The 20,054-nt window shown below is 40.9% G+C and overlaps 1 protein-coding gene across 1 annotated transcript in view; it reads right to left on the minus strand.

Moving 5' to 3' along the window:
• Positions 1 to 8,702: 8,702 nt before the first annotated feature.
• The window catches only part of traf4a (tnf receptor-associated factor 4a), a 33,656-nt gene continuing 22,304 nt past the window's right edge, over positions 8,703 to 20,054 (minus strand). The window contains exons 2-7 of the mRNA XM_058079435.2: positions 18,306 to 18,357; positions 16,611 to 16,715; positions 15,446 to 15,607; positions 14,545 to 14,706; positions 14,012 to 14,167; positions 8,703 to 11,197 (exon numbers count right to left, since the gene is read on the minus strand). Of these exons, the coding sequence (XP_057935418.1) occupies positions 10,565 to 11,197; positions 14,012 to 14,167; positions 14,545 to 14,706; positions 15,446 to 15,607; positions 16,611 to 16,715; positions 18,306 to 18,357 (1,270 nt within the window). The 3' untranslated portion in view covers positions 8,703 to 10,564. The remainder of the gene's footprint in view (positions 11,198 to 14,011; positions 14,168 to 14,544; positions 14,707 to 15,445; positions 15,608 to 16,610; positions 16,716 to 18,305; positions 18,358 to 20,054) is intronic.

Genomic DNA, 20,054 nt, shown 5'->3' on the forward strand with positions numbered 1-20,054 from the left:
AGAAATGTTTTGCACATGGTTGAATATTTATTCCTTTTAAAGTTGATAATGCCGTTTGAATGTGTGTCTAAGAATGCTGAATCCTACTGTGTTCAGTGTTTACATTTTAATAAATATTTGTTTAAACTTGAGACCTGTAATATTTGTAATCATTGTCATTTTTTCATGTAAATTGAGGGAGCAAAAGCAGTATCGGCCACAAATATTGGCCATTGGTAAAAAAATCTGTATTGGCATCGGCCCGAAAAAAAAACCATATATTGATCCCTATTAGAAAGTATTTTAACCTAAACAGTCTGGCAATGAAAGGGAAATTCTAACAGTGTTAAGAGATAGCAAGCTGTGTGGATACCTTATGGTAACATAATAACATTTTCTTCCTTCAATAGTCCTTGCAGTACTGAATACCAATGTGATAAGCAAATTGCTAAAATACTGCATACATAAAGTCCAAATACAGTTAGGGCCATAAAAATTGGACACTGACACAAGTTTTTTTTTTTTTACCCTTTTACTGAAACATACTCCAAAGATGGTGATATCATGGACATGGACATTTGAGGATCTACATTCAAATTGGATGAAGGGTTTAGGACTTTCAGCTCTTTAACATCGGCCACCCATCCATCCATCCATCCATTCATCCATCCATCCATCCATTTTCCAAGTCTACCATAAAGAGAAGACTGCACTAGGTACAGGCCACTCATAAGTCTGAAGAATAGAAAGGGTAGATTGGACTTTGCTGAGAAAGATCTAAAAAAAGCCATAATGTTTCTGGAAGAACATTCCTTGGGAAGAAAAAACCAAGATCAACCTCTACCAGAATGATGGCAAGAAAAAAGTATGGCGAAAGCTTGGAACAGCTCATGATCCAAAGCACACTACATCCTCAGTAAAACACAGGAGAGCCAGGGGAGGGCTTGGGCCTGCGTGGCTGCCAGTGGCACTGGGTCACTAGTGTTAATTGATAATGAGACACAGGACAGAAGCTGCCTGATGAATTCTGCGGTGTTCAGAGACATTCTACCTGCTCAGATCCAGTCAAATTCAGCCAAATTGATTCATAATACAGATGGACAATGACCCAAAACATACAGCAAAAGCAACCCAGGAGTTTATTAAAGCAAAGAAGTGGAATATTCTTGAATGGCCAAGTCAGTCACCTGATCTCAACCCAATTGAGCAAGCATTTCACTGTTAAAGACTAAACTTGGGACAGAAAGGCCTACAAACAAACAGCAACTGAAAGTTGCTGCAGTTAGTAGGGCTTGCAGAGCATTTGAATGGAGGAAATCCAGTGTCTGGTGATGTCCATGGGTTCAAGACTCCAATAAATCATTGCCAGCAAAGGGTTTACAACCAAGTATTACAAATGAACATTTAGTTTTCAGTTATTTAATTTGTCCAATTATTTTTGAGCCCCTGAAATGAAGCCATTGGGTTTAAAAATGGCTTTAATTCCTGACATTTTTATGCATTTTTTTGTTCAACCCACTAAATTAAAGCTGAAAGTCTGCACTTGAACTACACCTGAACTGTGTCATTTCAAATACATTGTGGTAGTGTACAGTACCAAAATTAGAAAAACTTTGTGTCCGTCCAAATATTTATGGACCTAACTGTAGCTACCTAATTTACAGTAATTGAACTGTAAATGCATGTGTTCATCAGCCCATACATGAATGTTTATATGCATACAGTGCTTCGAAAGAAGGCCCATAATAATAAACTTTTAGTTTCACTGCTTAAGTGTCACTTAACCTTCTGAAAACCCAAAGAGGAATCAATAAATAATGGCAATAAATGACAGCCCTGCATCAGCACGACTCGGCCCGGCAACAAAATATCGATTGTTTCCAATTGGCAGAATTTCCTTCCCCTCAGCTCGGAGTTAGCCAATCAGGGGCCAGATTGGTGTAACGGTGCATGTTCACCCTGGCAACCGCCCCATTCTGCTCACTGACGCTCTTCATAACAATGTCGCTATCAGGTGGCCCAGAGAACAAGCAGTGGAAGCCGAATGGAGGCTTGTTTTTTTTTTTTTTTTTCATGTCTTCCATCAGGATATGAAGTTATCTGAGACGTCAGAGGAGGAAAGGTTGGCTGGAGGCCGCATGTGTTGTCCTACGCCTGCAGCAGATGCTTGTGGGGGAAGCTCTGCTGATATTGGATCTGCAGCACATGTGGCAATTCACATCAAGAGAGGAGGGGGCGGTGCTTTGTGCTGCTTGTAAACAAAAGCCACGTTTCCACCGAACAGCGCTTCACTTTTTATGTTCGCAAAGAAGACGGATGTGTACCACTTTCTGGTAACCTCTGTTACAGTGGACTAGCACCTAAACAGTACATCTAATTTTAAGTCAGCTGTGTGAACCACTACTCTAAAATGACTACAGTGGCATAGTATAGAAGTCATCGATGTGAACTACTTCCCTAGCAATGCCTACTATGGCCCAGTTTTTTGGAGGGGGAGCTCTATGAACTACTACACTATGAGCGACATCCCTGGTCCCATTTAGAAGCACACATTCGTTTTCTATGCTGCTTATCCTCACGTGGGTCCAGCTATGAAGCAGTACATTACACATGGTTCCATGCTATGAGACCCACTACCTCTCCGTGACGGGGTGTCAGCCCAGGGGCCATTTTGGCCTGCAGATGTATTTTATTGGCTCTCAGCATATTCTGAAAATTGTATGAATTCGTTAATAAGCTCACTAAGTCACTGTTATGTAGAAATTAGGGCTGTCAAATTGATTCAAATATTTGATCGCGATTAATCAATTTTTTTGTCCATAGTTAACGCGCAATTAATCACATTTAGTTGCAGATAGAAATACGTTTTTATGTATAATAAGTAGGCGTAGTCTCTTTGTGGTAAACTATTCAATGTACAACTACAACGATAATTACATCAAATTTTATGTAAAAGCATATTTTTGTATTACTATTTACTGTATTATTAGCATATTAGCTCTTAAACCCGATGTATGCGATGTGAGCGAGTCTCACCCTGACACAGTGTCAGCTCAAAATAAGATTAGTTTATTTACAATACTGGTTTTAAATTCTAAATGTTTGTGAGTAAAAAGCCTATTTAGAGACATTCAGAAATGCAAAGAGGGCTGTATGGATGTATTTGGATGTATTCCCCCCCTTTTTCTTTCACCTCATACTTGTCCCCGAATGCTGATACTATGTGGGAATGCATAAAGGTAAGATGTGATGACCTTGAGTGCTAATGTGCATCATTGTGGTAGTTCCATGCTAAATGGCTAACGCTAGAAAAAAATGGACTTCAGCCACGATCATCACATTGACAGCTAATCAGCTGGCAGCTGGAACTCCAATTTAGCTGGCAGTTCAATGCCAAAATCATTAGAGACGTTGTAAAAATGTGAACAGCACTGGTTAGTTGGGCCACTCCAAGGTAGCACTGTATATGACAATAATATGTATGAAAAATATGTATGAAGGTTTTTTTTAGCCTTTTTACAAATGTAAAAATAGCAGTGCCCCCACCCATTCTTTGAGTTTTCGTATGCGACCTTCTGTGGAAAAAGTTTGGACACCCCTGCTTTAACGTAAACATAACATTAAGTAGTATTTTTACAATAATAGACAAAGTTATTGCTTTTTTTCTTTCTTTTCTTGTCATAGTTGAGTCCAGTTGAGGCCAAAAAGTTGGCTTTAGTTGCATTTAGTGCTTTTTGGTGCAGATTGATCAAAATAAGCATATCTAACCAGCTTCAGGGCATTCCTGGCAACGCGACATTCAAGTATTTGCTTCATCTTCAGTCCATCACAAACATGTACATTCTGCAACAATGGATGAGATGAAAAATAGACCCCAAAAACATACAAAATATTTCTATTTTGGTCCAATGTGGGTCAGATTATGGGTTCAGTAGCAGGAGCTCACAGAAAGGCTTTACTTAAAGTTTAAAGGCAGGCTGGGGGTTAAGTTTATCCTCAGTCACAATGTCAGGCAAAAAGAGATTTGTATGTACAAGCACAAGACAACACTGATAAGCAGCAGCGAGAGGATTTTGCAGTTCAATCCAAAAATCAATCCAAAATTACTTTATTTTTATTCAACATATACAGTAATCCCTCATTTATCACTGTTAATCGGTTCCAAACCCAACCATGATAAGTGAATTTCCAGCAAATAAATTCCTTATTTATAAATGGAATATTTTCGCAGTCATGGCATTGATAAGCTTTTTATGATCTCCTAAATACAGGTTTTAGCATTAAATAATATCCCTCTAGTCACCTTCATTATTGTATTAGCCAATAGAGTAGATATATTCAGAGAAATTAAGTGTCGCAGTAAATATGTTCCCTAGGGGAGCAGAGTGAGTGAGGGACAGGATGTGACGTCGGGGGGTTCAGACTTGAGTTTTAGTGGGATTATGGCTGCAACGGTATCCCTTATTATTATGATAATGACACGCTTGTTGTGCACACTGGTTTCAACAGTGGTGCCAAGCTGACGGTATTTTGTCTCCTCTTCGGGATGCAGAGGGCACAGAGGAGGGAGACGGCTGCATCTGCGGTTCAGAAGGCAGCGGATGTGACTGGAGGGTCCCAGCAAAACTGACTTTCCATTCAGGTTTTCAGTTAATAAAGTGAAGAGAATAGAAATAAATGCATTGTGAAATATGCATACAAAAGGTGAGTTGTGGATACCAGCATGTTGTTCATGTTCTGGTAAAACAAGCATGTAAACGTTGACACTGCATGAATGTGGTCAGTATCGGTATCCGTATCGGATGATTTCACTGAAAGATTATTGGGACCGGAACATCCCTTCATTTCATTTTAGATGTAATTTTTATGCTGCGAATATTGCAAATGTTCATTATCATGGTTGTAGTTTCCAGAGGTGCCAAGCAGAAGTAGTAATAGCAGATGCTTTTGTTATACTATATCATACTTCCAATACCAGCCCCTCCCAAAGCTAAACCCTCATTATGTCGACCAGAAATTGATCCGACTACACTGTCATCCTGTCATCCTCTTGGCAGGTAGCCACAGTTTCTATGAATGACCTTTGACCCTCTGCTAGCCTGGCGTTTTTCGAGTAACGTCTGCATGGCTGCACGTGCATGAGGTGCATAAATCAATGTGTGATAAACGATGGAGCCTTTATGCAATGCAGCTGTGACTCGAGACGAGCCAGCTGGTCGTCATAAAGAATGACCACGTGGACACTGAAATTTATCAGAAAAGAAGAAAAAAGGCTGGAGAAGCCACTCAAAGATTTGATTTTGTTATTGTCACAACTCCCATTTCAAACCGCTTGTGTGCTCACTGCAGCCTGTCTGAGTAATGAGATTACATTTTGGATAATCTCCTATGAGCTACGTGGAAGAGGTCTTTCTCACACACACACACACACACACACACACACACACACGCACACACACACACACACAAAAGGCTTTTAATCGCAGATAGATAATAATTCTGTTCCAGGGTCAAATTGTTGCCATAAAAACTTTGTTAAAGTATGAAGCAACAAGTTAACAGCAAACAGAGGTTAACTTGTATCGTGTAATAAAACAAAAATAAAGCAAAGCTACTCATCTAGAGAACCCACCTGAAAGATTGCTTGTACTGTATAATAAAACTAAAATAAGTAGAATTACTCACTCTTTGAAGACGTGTAGTTTGTGCTACTTGCCTTGTATCGGGCACTTGACCTACACCGTAAGCTGGGGCCTATCCCAGCTGTCTTTGGGCCTTGGGTCTTTGTTTCTTTCTCATATTACAACTTTAAAAAGAAGTTACTAAAAAAGAAGTTACTAATCACAAGTTTATTTGAAAAAAGTTTGAGTTTTCTTCGTTAGATTACCATTTTGTTCTACCATTTGATAATATTTTGACTTTATTCTCATAAAATTCCAGATGTTTTTTTCATTTGTACAGTTTTTTTATTTTCAAACTATTTCCACAATTATGACTTTACTTCCATAATATTTACTCCATAATTTATTCCATAATATAACGATGAGCGAATTCAAGAAACAATACAAGCAGTTGATGTTTGCTAAATACAAGGATGAAGAGTCTTGAACCAGTCATGATGTGCTATATATATCACTATATTGACACTTACTATGGTACCCATTATGGCATTGGATGCTCATATCACCTCCTACTTCGGTACGGGACAAAAATAAAATAAAAATACAACAAATAAACTTAAATTATATTAGAAAGGCAGTGAACAAATGTAACAGTTACTGATTGTAAAAGTACCAGATGGAGGGGTAGGATTTAATAAGCTTTGCTTCTTCCTACTCCTTTTGGACATGTGGAACTGTGAACTGATTATGGGATGCACTCAATTGTAATCTGATGCATGTTCAAATGAAATTAAACCATTACCATGACCAAATTAAGTTATGGCATTTTGACATTCACCTTGACTTTTTGTCCTTAGATGACAACCTTTTCCTCTTCAAATTTGACTTTTTCTTGTAAAATTATTACAGATGTTTTTATTTTTATGTTGTTTTTTTTCCATTTTTGAAAAATTATATTTATTAAGTTGTACAATGGGCCAATAAAAAAAAACAGCCGCGGGCTGTGCAATGCAAAGTATCACACAAAGATGTAAAAAATAAAAACACTAAAAGCTAGTTTGGTAAGCGGTAACAAGTGATGACAACTTGCTGTTTTTGTTCTTCTGTCCCTCCCCCGTCGATGGTGCCTCCTTCTGTAATTGAATCCTCTGATGCTCTCTGAACTCATGTCATGTATTTTTGAAGCATTTTGTTTGGTGTCTGGTAACGTTTCGTAGTGTTTGACTTGAGGGGCACTGGGTTGTACCCGCCAGCGACTGAGCGAGTGAAGCCACAGGGAGGGCGCCAAGTGACTGCATACAAACATGTCATTAACAGTTACTATTTACAGATTTACAGTCACTGGGATGCTGTTTGTACACCCCCAAGCCAGGAAAAGATTTGCCAAAAGCTTGTAGAAGGAAGTGAAGCAGACCCAAAGAGTCGTTGTGTTCTGGTCTCAAACACATGTTGTTGTCATCTGAAGGCAGAGAGAGAAATGGTAATAGGTTTTCAAGACCACTTGAAGTGGGAAATGTCCTCTTAACGGGATCCTTCACTGACTTTGACAGTCAAAGCTCACTTTCCTCTCCCTCGTTCCCCACCACTAAATCCTCCAGCAGCGGCCGTCGCCCAAACTAATGCAAACTCCTGGCGAAGCTTCAAAGCGGAGCTGGCGTCCGTCTCGTTTCCGCTGCCCTTGTGCATCTTAGCCATGATGACAACACAACAGGCGGGACTGAGACACATCCCTAAATGAAAATGAGATTCCTTCATTTCCAGAAAATCTGGCCTGCCTTTGCACACAGCCTGTGTGAGAGGAAAAGGAAATGTTTCATTTTTGGCTTTCATTGTCATTTTCCTTGGTTTTGGCTTACAGTGACTACAACCAAAATGTATAAATTGAATAAGTATTTTAAAACATACTGGAATTATTTCAATAAAATATCAAATGGTATATAAACCTTTGAAAAAACTTGATTGTTGCGACATTTTCAAAAGTTTTCAAAAATATTCAATTATCGTAAAGAATAGTATTAAAATGTATGGCAAAGTTACATTAAAAATTTTAAATGTAATATCCTAAATGTGAAGTTGTTTTTAAAGACTTTTATTTAGATAAAATATCTAATTTAATTTCAGTACTTTTTAAAATTGCTTTTCATAAATATTTTAAATTTCTTAAAAAAAACCCAGATGAAACTCTGAGACTAAAGTTGCAATCATTTTTTTTGTTTCTAAACAATAAAATAAAAATACAATATTATGTTGAGACCAACATTACATTAAAAATGTAGTTATTTGAAAAATAAAATAAAAATTATTACTTCAATAAAATATACTTCAATAAAATAAAGATACAACAGATTTGATGATAAATTTAATAAAGTTTTTATTTAAATAAAAACACAATATAAGTAAAAGTTGCATTTGCTTTTTTTCCCCCAAAGTATACATTTCCATCCAAAGTTTCCAGTGGGAAATAATTGTAAGGGTAAAAATACAGTAAGTTAACCACTGGATAAATTAAACTAAAATAAAGTAAAATACCTGTAATCTGTCAACACCAGAAGTAAATTGTTGCGCTTATATTGCACTGAGCCGAGACTGTTTTCTATGTCGAAGTGAGTTAAATTTCTGCTATAGTTAGCATCCGACCAGTCCAGGGTGTACCCTGCCACTCGCCCAAAGTCAGCTGGGATAGGTTCCAGCATACCCCTGGGACCCATGTGAGGATAAGCGGCATCGAAAAAGGATGGATTGTTATCACACTTTTTATTCCCTATTGAGACGGTAATCCTTTACAGTACGGATTGGCTTTCACAAGACATGAAAAGTCCTCTCGATTGGAGTGCAGCACGCGGTGCTCCTTTCCTTTCTTCTACAAAGTCTAATTACACATCACAGATGTTGTGGCCGTATGATGTGATGTGATGTTTTAAATGATGTGGGCACGATGTAGGTGGAGTCATGTAGAATTGTGAGAAAGATTGCTGCACTTTGACTCATACTTGGAGGAATTTTGGTCTCTCGCCTGCAGAGCCAAGCTGGTCCACATATGCTGCAGCATGTTGGGGAAGACAGAAGAACAGGTAAGAAAAAACGGAGATGAAAGACTGAGGATTAAAACACAGTATATGGTATTTTATTTCAATTAAGAAATGAACAAGCACGCATCAAACAACACGTTAAAATGTTCTCGCCATCTGTGTAAAGTCATGATGGCTTCTTAAAAATAAATACTTTTTTTGTTGTTTTTAAAGAGGAAATAATACAGACAGAATATGTGAGGCTCAGACAGACAGAGAATTTCCACACGTCCGAGATCTATCCCAAAGTCAACCACGACTCTCCAACTGAGAAGTGTTTGTAAAAAAAACCCCAAAAAAACGCAAAGGATTTTGTGTTTTTTTTTTTTTTTTTTAAATACAGAATCATACAAAAATCGTGTCACTTCTTTAAATGAGTGTAAAATATCAGCTGGTATTATGAGAAGGAATCAGGGCGTTTTGTATTTATAGTAAGAAAAGGACAGAATGTGCTTCTGCGTTTTTTTTTTGTTTTTTTTTTACACATTAGTATTGACACCCACGGTGAGTGTCATGTACATTAGAGTCCTCCACCCTTTAGGTGGTGCTGTGATGGAGACGGGCGGGTCACATGGTAACACATACTCATAGAGACCATTATCCGTCTGTAAAACAATACACGGTCCACACGTTGTCTTACTTAGCGACCAAGAGCCACGTTAGCGTTCACATTTGGTGTAAAATAAAAATAAAAATACTATTCCTAAAACTCTCAAAAAAGGGGCTGGATCAAATAGTTGTCAAGGAGGGGTGGTGGGGGGAGGGGGTTTAAGAGAACAGGTTACAGTACAAAATGTGGTCCACGTGTTAGCACATGAAGCATGCATGTGTTTGCCCCCCCCAAATCTCATGCAGGATCAGATACTATAAAAGGCCACATGGCTTTTCCTTCACTTTTATTAAATGCATGTTTCATCCATCCTGCCCTGCTTCGGTTCCTTTTAATGTGGTGATTGCTCTCTTTTCCGACTGGTCGCAAGAATGTAAACAAGAAGAAAGTTTGGTGTGCGGACGAGGAGCTATTGTTGATAAGGTGGAATAAGGACAATGTAGCAGGCTGCAGTTCATCACAAGACCACAAATTGGTGGTCTATTGGTCTCTCCTTAATTACCGGATTTGTTCATTTGCTAGTTGGATCGAGTCGGGGTTGCATCATTCCCTAGAACTAATTTCCGCAGGAGGGGGTCTCGATTTCAAAAGAACCGTTGTTGGTCTGTCGTTTTGGATCAAACGACTTTCTCCCCACAACCAGGGTTTTTTGGAGTTGTAGTCTCCAACTGGTTGACTTGGTTCAACTACCGTGGTCACACCAGACCAAATGAACCACACCATGCGGGGAAATAAACCACGGATCGACCCTGAAGACCAACGATAGCATCACAATAGACGCAGAAGCTCATAGGGGACAACACAAGGATGAGTTTAGAGATGGTCCAGCTACCTTGAAACAGGTCCTGGTGAGCAGGTCTCTCAAAGTCTGCGTGTTATTTTTAATTTTTTTGCATAAAGGGTGAAAAATGGATCAGGCCGCACCTGCAAGTGTGTTCAGTCTGATGGGATACAAGCATGTAAACACAAGGCAGTTGGGCTTCAGCTCTGATGCCCACCATCCTTGGTTCCATCCAAGGTTTCTCCAAGTGCAGAACCACCCTGGTTCATATCATCTATCCCTACACGTGTGTGCAGATTACAAACCAAAACAACAAAAATACGACTTTAAACTCTAGGCACTGTTTGATTTCCAAGGCGTTTTCTTGCGGACTGCGTGAGAGTTGAGAGGAACAGCTCTGCAGACCAGCCATGTTCTCCTCTTTCATACATGGAGGTCTCATGAGACACTCAGGTAGGAAGTATCTAAAGGGTTGTCGAAGAGTCAGTTCTTCTTCATGAACATCTCAAGCCATGATCTTTTGGGGAATCTCTATGGAAGCCTTGATGAAAATGCAGTTGTCACGGATGTAGTTCCTCTTCTTGATCTCCTCGTGGGAGATGAACTTGGGGTAGCCGAAGCCCAGGGTGCTCTCGTCCAGCGAGTTGCGGGTGCTGCAGGGCTTCTGGAAGTTCTTCCAGTTGGGGTCCGGGTTGAAGGTCTCGGTTATATGTTGCGGTTTGGACAGCGACGGGTCGCTCTGGTCCAAGATGGAGAAAGTCACCTTGTAGGAGAAGGGCCACTCCAGCAGGTTGTCGTACTCCCCTGGCAGCACGCGGATGTAGACGGACAGGTGGGAGCCCTCGCCGCTGCCGTTGCCGTTCAGGAAGGCCGACACCTGCAGCTTGTAGCCGTAGCGGTGCGTGTAGAAGGGCGGGCTGAAGAACTCGTGGTTGCTCCGCAGCTTGGCTTCTTGGAGCTTGCGTGAGTAGTCGTTGAGCTTCCAGATGAGGACGCCGTCGTGGCTGACAGAGAGCTCCTCCATCTCCCGCCGCAACTCCAGGATCTCCTGCCGCTGGCGCCCCACCAGGTTGCACATCATGGTCAGGTGAGACTTGGTGGTGTCTTCCAGGTGACGCCCGATGGCCAGTTTGGGGCACTGCACCAGAGATTAGTCACAGTTTAAAAAAAAAGTCCATAATCTGCTGAAAGAAAGAATTCCAAGCACAGACTAGGACCAGGGAACCATTCATTCATTCATTCATTCATTCATTCATTCATTCATTCATTCATTCATTCATTCATTCATTTTCTACCGCTTTTCCTCAGCAGGGTCGCAGGGGTTCTGGAGCCTATTCCAGTTGTCTTGGGGCGAGAGGCGGGGTACACCCTGGACTGGTGGCCAGCCAATCACAGGGCACATATAGACAAACAACCATTCACACTCACATATACCTATGGACAATTGGGAGTGGCCAATTAACCTAGCATGTTTTTGGAATGTGGGAGGAAACCGGAGTACCCGGAGAAAATCCACGCACGCACGGGGAGAACATGCAAACTCCACACAGAGATGGCCAAGAATGGAATGACCAGGGAACCAACGTATGATAATGTAGAAGATCAATTTCTTATATTGGTTATTGTGGGAAAATAATGCTTGTTATTGCCACCTACAGGATTGGTGTGGAACATAAGTGGACGGAATTAAATATTAAAAACTGCTCAAATATAAAACCTTGTGCACTTCAATGATAGTACTGTATTTAGAAGGTAGGTTAGTAGAAGGTCATTCTCAACTGGTGTATTGTGACATACGTTTTCAGTCGGTCGCAGGTCTTAATCTTGCACTTAATCTTGTATTCATTCATTCATTCATTATGCAGATGTATATATATGTATATATATATATATATATATATATATTACTATTACATATTACTATTACTTGGTGATGACAACAATGTAGTGCCATTTGAAAGCATCTGCCATAGAAGACCAACATTTATTAGTATTCTGCAGATGTATGTGCCAGTCCTGTCTCTTCAGCCTTGAAGGGGACTTATGATACTTTTCCACTTTTCTGACCTGAGAATGTTGGACTCTCTGGACGCTCGGTTTTAGAGTTTTTTCCTGAGCCCGCCTTCCTTATATGGGCGTGCCCGGGTACAAAGTGTAGGCCTACTCTCCTCCCCGGTCTGTTTTGTCTTGAGAGTGCGACCAATCACACTGGAGTAATATTTTTTTGAAATCCAAGCAAATACAACCGGAATAAGTGCTGATTCTGGAAGATCTAGAAAGCTTTCTGCGTGGGCTATAATGTGTAGCTGCTCCATAGGAGTCCACAACTCAATACAAAGAGCCGAAAATAAGTATAATAGGTCCCCTTTCAGGATGTTATACTTACTATATCAGCTGTTTAAATGGAATGTGTATTAATAAATCTCGAATGATGATCATTAGCATGTATATGGGATTTTCAATGTATATTAGCATCGAGCTAATGTATTTGTTTAAATGCATTTACAGTGCATCCGGAAAGTATTCACAGCGCTTCACTTTTTCTACATTTTGTCATGTTACAGCCTCATTCCAAACTGAATTAAATTAATCTCTTACCTCAAAATTCTACACAAAATACTCCATTATGACAATGTGAAAAAAGGTTTTTTTGACATGTTTTGAATTTATTAAAAATAGAAAACAAAAAAATCACATTTACATAAGTATTCACAGCCTTTGCCATGAAGCTCAAAATTGAGCTCAGGTGCATCTTTTTTCCACTGATCCTCCTTGAGATCTTTCTACAGCTTAATTGGAGTCCACCTGCAGTAAATTCAGTTGATTGGACATGATTTGGAAATATAATAACTGTCTATATAAGGTCCCACAGTTGACTGTGCATGTCAGAGCACAAACACCAAGCATGAAGTCAAAAGAACTGTCTGTAGACCTGCGAGACAGGATTGTCTTGAGGCACAAATCTGGGGAAGGATACAGAAAAATTTCTGCTGCTTTGAAGGTCCCAATGAGCACAGTGGCCTCCATTATTCGTAAATGGAAGACGTTTGGAACCACCAGGACTCTTCCTAGAGCTGGCCGGCCTTCTAAACTGAGTGATCGGGGAAGAAGGGTCTTAGTCAATACCATCCCTACAGTGAAGCATGGTGGTGGCAGCATCATGCTGTGGGGATGTTTTTCAGCAGCAGGAACTGGCAGACTAGTCAGGATAGAAGGAAAAATGAATGCAGCAATATATAGAGATATCCTGGATGAAAACCTGCTCCAGAGCGCTCTTGACCTCAGTAGACTGGTCATGTACCTTGACCATATAGACAGTAGACATTAGCACACAGCCAAGATCTCAAAAGATTGGCTTCAGAACCACTCCGTGAATGTCCTGGAGTGGCCCAGCCAGAGTCCAGACTTGAATCCGATCGAACATCTCTGGAGAGATCTGAAAATGGCTGTGCACAGACGTCTCCCATCCAACCTGATGGAGCTTGAGACTTATTGCAAAGAAGAATGGGCAAAACTGCCTAAAGATAGGTGTGCTAAACTTGTGGGATCATATTCAAAAAGACTTGAGGCTGTAATTGCTGCCAAAGGTGGATCAACAAAGTATTAAGCAAAGGCTGTGAATACTTATGTAAATGTGATTTTTTTGTTTTCTATTTTTAATAAATTCAAAACATGTCAAAAAAACCTTTTTTCAGATTGTCATAATGGAGTATTTTGTGTACAATTTTGAGGTAAGAGATTAATTTAATTCAGTTTGGAATGAGGCTGTAACATGACAAAATGTAGAAAAAGTGAAACGCTGTGAATACTTTCCGGATGCACTGTATTTTGTATGTTTAGAGTAGGAGGTAGATATTTAGGACTTGGTCACAGACTGAAAAAGTGTGAGCACCCCTGACGTGGACGAAGTGGCCAGGACCGAATGCTGCTGTTGATGATGTAGGAGACTTACTCTGTGTTTGCATCCAGCATCTTTGAAGGGACAGAGAACCAGCGCACTGCCACAGTTGTCCTTCACGTGGTTAGCAAGATCTTCTCGGGCGATGTTGGGAGTGCCGCACTGGTTTGGGCACTGGACAGGGAACCGGGGGCAGTGGTACTGGTGATTCTGTGCAAAGGAATTAAAGAGGGTTCATTTTAATACAAGACTGTGATATTTTTGCCCAGTCGGAATTGGTTCCTGTCCAGGACCGATTACTAATATCCAGAGAGGGGATGTGGACTGTCTAGCCATCCTGAGGCCACATGCATATATGAGGCAGGGAGCCAAACAACACCTGCCACAGTGCTGGCTCGTGGTGAATGGCGGCATCCTCTCTGAGACAACATTAAAGATGGATGACAGCGACAAAACACTTGTCCTCAAAGGAGAAATGCCTTTTCATGTCATACATCCTCGGGAATGCAGGTCAGCAGACACTTATGGTCGTGGAAATCTGGAGCATTAGTATGTGTATGTGTGTGTGTGTGTGTGTGCAAACCAACCTGGATGGTGTCGAAGACGAACTCCTTGCCACAGTACTTGCAAGGCTGCGTTCGTTTGGGACACTCTGCCATGCTGTGCTGGGACAGCAGACGACGCATCATCCGTGCCCCACATTTGTTCTCGCAGTAAACGCTCTCCTGGGGACACACACCCTGGTGGTTCTACACAAGAACAACAAGAAACGCCACATAATTAACAGGTATAGTGCAACAATAGAACCAATGTTGTAATAGCAGTAAAGAGCTGCTCAGTCAACATTTATATTGGTGTTCATGGAAATAAAAAACAGGTTGCCTGCAGCCACAGCTGTTAAGCAAATGTGTTTTGGCCCGGTGCTAATTAGACTCCAGTGGTTATTTGCTTTTGTAGGCTGTGCACCCGGCAACCTCAGGAAACTCGGCGTTGAATTGAACAGAGGAGTTACTCGGAGCGGTAAGTATGATGCAGTGCCGTTTTACAGCCAGAATCCAAACACTGTGTGTACCGTATACAGTATGTTGTGTCCAGTAAGTACATCAGAGTACATTATAGTACTCCTTCCCCTCTCTCCTGATTGGTCAACTGGTTCACCCAATGAGCATGTCTCATGCCTTCCTGTAGTCCTGCACTAAAAGGAAACATATTATTTATTAAGTTTATTAAGGAGTCCATCAATGCTGCTCTGGGTATTTTATGTAACAACACTATCCTGTGGTGACCACATGCACAAACTAGAGTGAGCAATGAAAAGGAGCCTGCTTTCCTTCTGCCGACATGTGCTCCATCAGACACTTTTTTCCTGCTGCGTTCTCACAAAGTGGCCTTTTCATCGAGGTGCATTACGTGTCGGGTTATTTACGTGGATGAGGCGTAACAAGACACGGGGAAGGAAAGAAAAACGAGCTGCGGTGGCATGTTTACCTCGTAGGCCTCGCCCGTGAACTCGCTGCCGCAGAATTCGCACTTGACTTTGCGCTTGGGGCAGTCGTGCTGCAGGTGGTCGGGCAGGTCGCGCCGCGTCAGCTTGACAGAGCAGCGGTTGGGGCAGGGGATGACGTTGAAGGCGCAGGTGGAGAAGTGGCCCTGTGGGAAGAGACAGGGACGCTTGTCATTACAAGTAAAGGAAAGGCTTACACCCCTACAACAGGAACCTCACAAAAATGATGCTGTAGTGAAGGTATCCGTCTGAAAAAGACAAGCTAACAAACACAATTGAGGAGAATGAGCTTGGCAGCCAGGGCAGTGACGCATGGAGTGCTGTAGCAACGTGTGGAGCACAGTAGATCACCACAAAAGCGAAAAAACGCAGCCACTAGACACAAAAATGCAGATTTTTGACACTGGTATACACTACACTGACACTAAATATGCAACACACTTATTAAACACATCTTGAATTGTAAAATGTATAGGTACTAACCGCGAATTATTGATATCTTGTGGTGTCACAAGATCTCTTAAAATGTGACAAGCTTTCTCACCAGACAAAAATGTCTTGTGGCCACTAGGCTTGGAATGATAGTAAATAAATAAATTAAATGATAAACAATAATTTTGCTGGCTTCCTTGTATGGCCATGTGCATGCATGTCTGTCTTCCTTGTCTCCCGCTTCCCAACTGGCAGGAAGAGGGTTCACTCTGTGTGCTCTGGCCTCAGCACCTTGGTGCGTTTGTTTCATAGAACAGCATGAACGGAGTGAGCCCTCTTCTCATTCAGTCTTATTGTCTCAGTGGATGGAGGTGGGGCGGGTAGCATACATACAGAGTGCAGAAGTGTGTTACGTAATAGTGATTATATTAGTAGATTGCAATATATTTGTTATATTTTTTCATTGTAATATTCTTAAAATTAATGTGAACATTTTGTCTCTATTGGGTGTCTTGTGACACCAATAATAAATTACAGCTGATTGAGGAGATATTCTTGGCGCCCTACTTAATCAACATGGCATGCTACCTGCTTTTACCAATGGAAAAGTGAGTAGAGCCATGTCGTACAGTAGTTCAGTAGTACAGTACAGTATTTCCTTAGGGGGAAATAAGAGCAGTTAAGGCAAACAAACAGATGAACGTGAAATAAACTCACTTGCAGCTGCTTCATCTGTCCAGTCCAGCGGCAGCCCTCCTCGCTGTGGATGCAGCGGATCGGGAGCGCCAAGATCTGCTGCTCCAGCTCCGGGTCTGGGTAGATCTGAACAAGACAACACAAGTTAGCTCATTGACTGTTTCTCATGACGTTGACTTCCACCACCACTGACACATAGTAGATACTCATGTTGTAGAGTTTAAGTATTGGGAGCATTTGCGGGGAGAAATTAGGACACATCCATCCCTCACCAACTTGTCACAGTCTGCCAAAACAATTGCAATGGCTGCACCGAGCCACTTTGCTGCCCCAAATCCTTCCTTCGCAACAATGTGCCATCACACTGACTCGCCTCTATGCCCACCCCCTCCCCGCTGACACTGGAGCAGGTCAAACGAGAAAATCCACTTCCTCAAAATGTCACAACGGACCCTCCAGACAAACAGTAAACTCAGGTTTTAGTACTCGCGAGACGCCACTTGACAGACCAGACTCTTTAATAATTTAATGGCTGTTTTTATTATAATGGTAGGCAAGGTGTCCCTATTTTAAATTCATTCATTGTACACGTATGCCCTCATACAATGACCAAATACATGGCTGGAGATGACCAGTGTCAATTTCTAATCATGTCTTCACTTCCTGTGTTCGATATGTACAAGTTTACCAGTTTTCTAAACAATAACATAAAAATGATAAGGATGCATAGCAGTAGAGTTAATAGAATCTGCAGGCAGCTTTTTCAATAATAAAACTACACACTGTACATATGTAAAGGAGTAAAATAAATACAAATTAATGCATAAAACAAAAAAGACACACAATAAAGTCTAATTGAACAAAGTGCAGGGGTAGCAGACAACATTTTGCTGACATGGTCACATTCCTTTTTGGAAGACAGATGGGGGGGACAAAGAGCCAAGTGAAGGACTGCTTTTAGAACCTGCAGAGGCATGCAGGGGGCGGGGGAGCAATATTGACTTTTTTAATAGCTTGAATGAAGGTCTTCGCAGCCGTCTGTCCTACGCTAAGAAGGAGACGGCTACATAATCCCGTAACGACTGCACCTTCTCCAATGAACCTGAAATGACACCACCGGTACAAAGGGGCGTCTGCAGGTGACAACAATTGACAGAAAGTGTAGCAACCTTCCAATGAGGGGTCTGTACTAGCTAAAACCAAACTCAGCAACAAGGTTTATTTGCAGAGTGGACAAAAGTCTGTCATGCACAGTTGGTTCACAATGAGTGCTTATCGCTGCTGTGCACTCTCACACTTCACTCCAACTTGTCAAGTTGAAGACTCTCCGACTACAGGGCCTCCACCCCCAGGCACACAATACCAGGAGAAGTGGCTGTCGTTCATGAGGTTTTCATTTTCATGGGTTTTATGCGTTATGGTATATGTCTGTGGTGGTGGTATAGAAACTAAACTCATCTATCACTGTCCAAATACTGAATTCGTTGAGCATTTGATACCTCCTTAGATATAATGTTACACTACATTATATGTCAATCCTAAACGTATACACAGTGTGCTTTAATCTCACCATCAAACATGACACTAAATAACAGGGCTTTGTGAGCAATAAAACATTTGGAATAATGTAATAAGACATTTATAATAAGACATTTGCAGCATGTTTGGATGGTGCAGGTGTATTTAATAAAGTAGGATGTACGGTGTTTGCCCTACCTTAGCATAATCCAAAGGCAGCTGGTCTTCCGGACACTTGAAGACACCCTCACTGCAACAACAAGACAGAAATTGTTTTGTTTCAATTTGAACAGTGCAAAGTGAGAAAAAAAGCAACTTTGTTGACAATCCAAACAAGTGAAGCCTGCACTGCTTTTAGTTGTCTTCCCATCTCAAGGAGGTGCTGTGATGCACAGATCGCCACGTGCAAACACTGTCTCATGTGAATGCTGCCTTCAATCAAATCAGAACTTTGAGCCTCACAGGCTTTCAGTGGACACACATGCACACCTTCATCGAACATACAGAGAAACAAAGAACAGAACCTGGGTTTTCAGGCATAACTTGGACACACGTTTTTTGCTTTTGTGACAGCTCAAGTACCGACACAATTATACCACACAGACAACACAAAAAGGGTTGTTTTACATCAAAATAATTTGTCTACAAATAGAACACCATAAACTATTTACAACTTTCACATTTGGAATTAAACTACACAAGTGCACGCGTGTGCACGCGTACAATGCATAGCCTTGTGCACCCTACGTCCTCCATGCTCTTCCACTTCCTCCTTGCTGCCGAGTGTGTTTCTACAAGTCATTTGCGGCAACATCTCTTTTCCAGTTTCGTGCAAAAATACGTAAAAGCCTTTTGGAATCGGGCGTTTGGTTTATAACAATGTATAAGTACATCTTTGGTATGGCATGAGTTAATTACTTCCAAAATGGTCTGATGGTATGATTTTTCCCATAGGAAATAATGTGATCCAATCAATCCATTCCAGACACCTAAAATGAGAGAATAATGATAGAATGGAGAATAATTATAGCTTTACATCTAGAAACGATCACCTCTCCTGTAGCATTCATGCTAATAAGCAAAACCAAACCATTTGTGTGTTTTTACACTGCGGGAAGAAGTTGGTTGCTTGGTCTTTTTAAATTAAAATGGAACTACCCACAACTTTTCAAATTGGCATTGAAAACTTGCTGCGTTCGTGGCCAGTAAAAACACTCGGTGCCCGTCACCCACACACATATCAAACCACGCTATTATCATCTTGTCTCTGGAAAACAAACTATAAGCTCGTAACGATGGTGAGTCAGTATTCATTTTGTGCTTTTCTTTGTTTTGGTCATCGGTAAATGACAAGAGCACAATAGGTTTAGATTACTATAAGATATGCCTGTGCACCAACCCCCGTCCGCCAGCGGTCTGACAGAACAAGACCTGGTCCGTGGGCTCAGAAAGGCTGGGGACTGCTTGTGTAATATATATATATATATATATATATATACATACATATATATATATATATATATATATATATATATATACATACATATATATATATATATATATATATATACATATACATATATATACAGTGAAGAAAATAAGTATTTGAACACCCTGCTATTTTGCTATTTCTCCCACTTAGAAATCATGGAGGGGTCTGAAATTTTCATCGTAGGTGCATGTCCACTGTGAGAGAGATAAACTAAAAAGAAAAATCCAGAAATCACAATGCATGATTTTTTAACAATTTATTTGTGTGATACAGCTGCAAATAAGTATTTGAACACCTGTGTATCATCTAGAATTCTGACCCTGAAAGACCTGTTAGTCTGCCCATTAGAAGTCCACCTGCACTCCATGTATCATCCTGAATCAGATGCACCTGTTTGAGGTCGTTAGCTGCATAAAGACACCTGTCCACCCCATACAATCAGTAAGACTTTAACT

The sequence above is a fragment of the Doryrhamphus excisus genome, linkage group LG8 (genome assembly GCF_037039965.1).
Source record: "Doryrhamphus excisus strain RoL-2023G ecotype Guam linkage group LG8, RoL_Dexc_Guam_v1.1, whole genome shotgun sequence".
Taxonomy (NCBI): Eukaryota; Metazoa; Chordata; class Actinopteri; order Syngnathiformes; family Syngnathidae; genus Doryrhamphus; species Doryrhamphus excisus.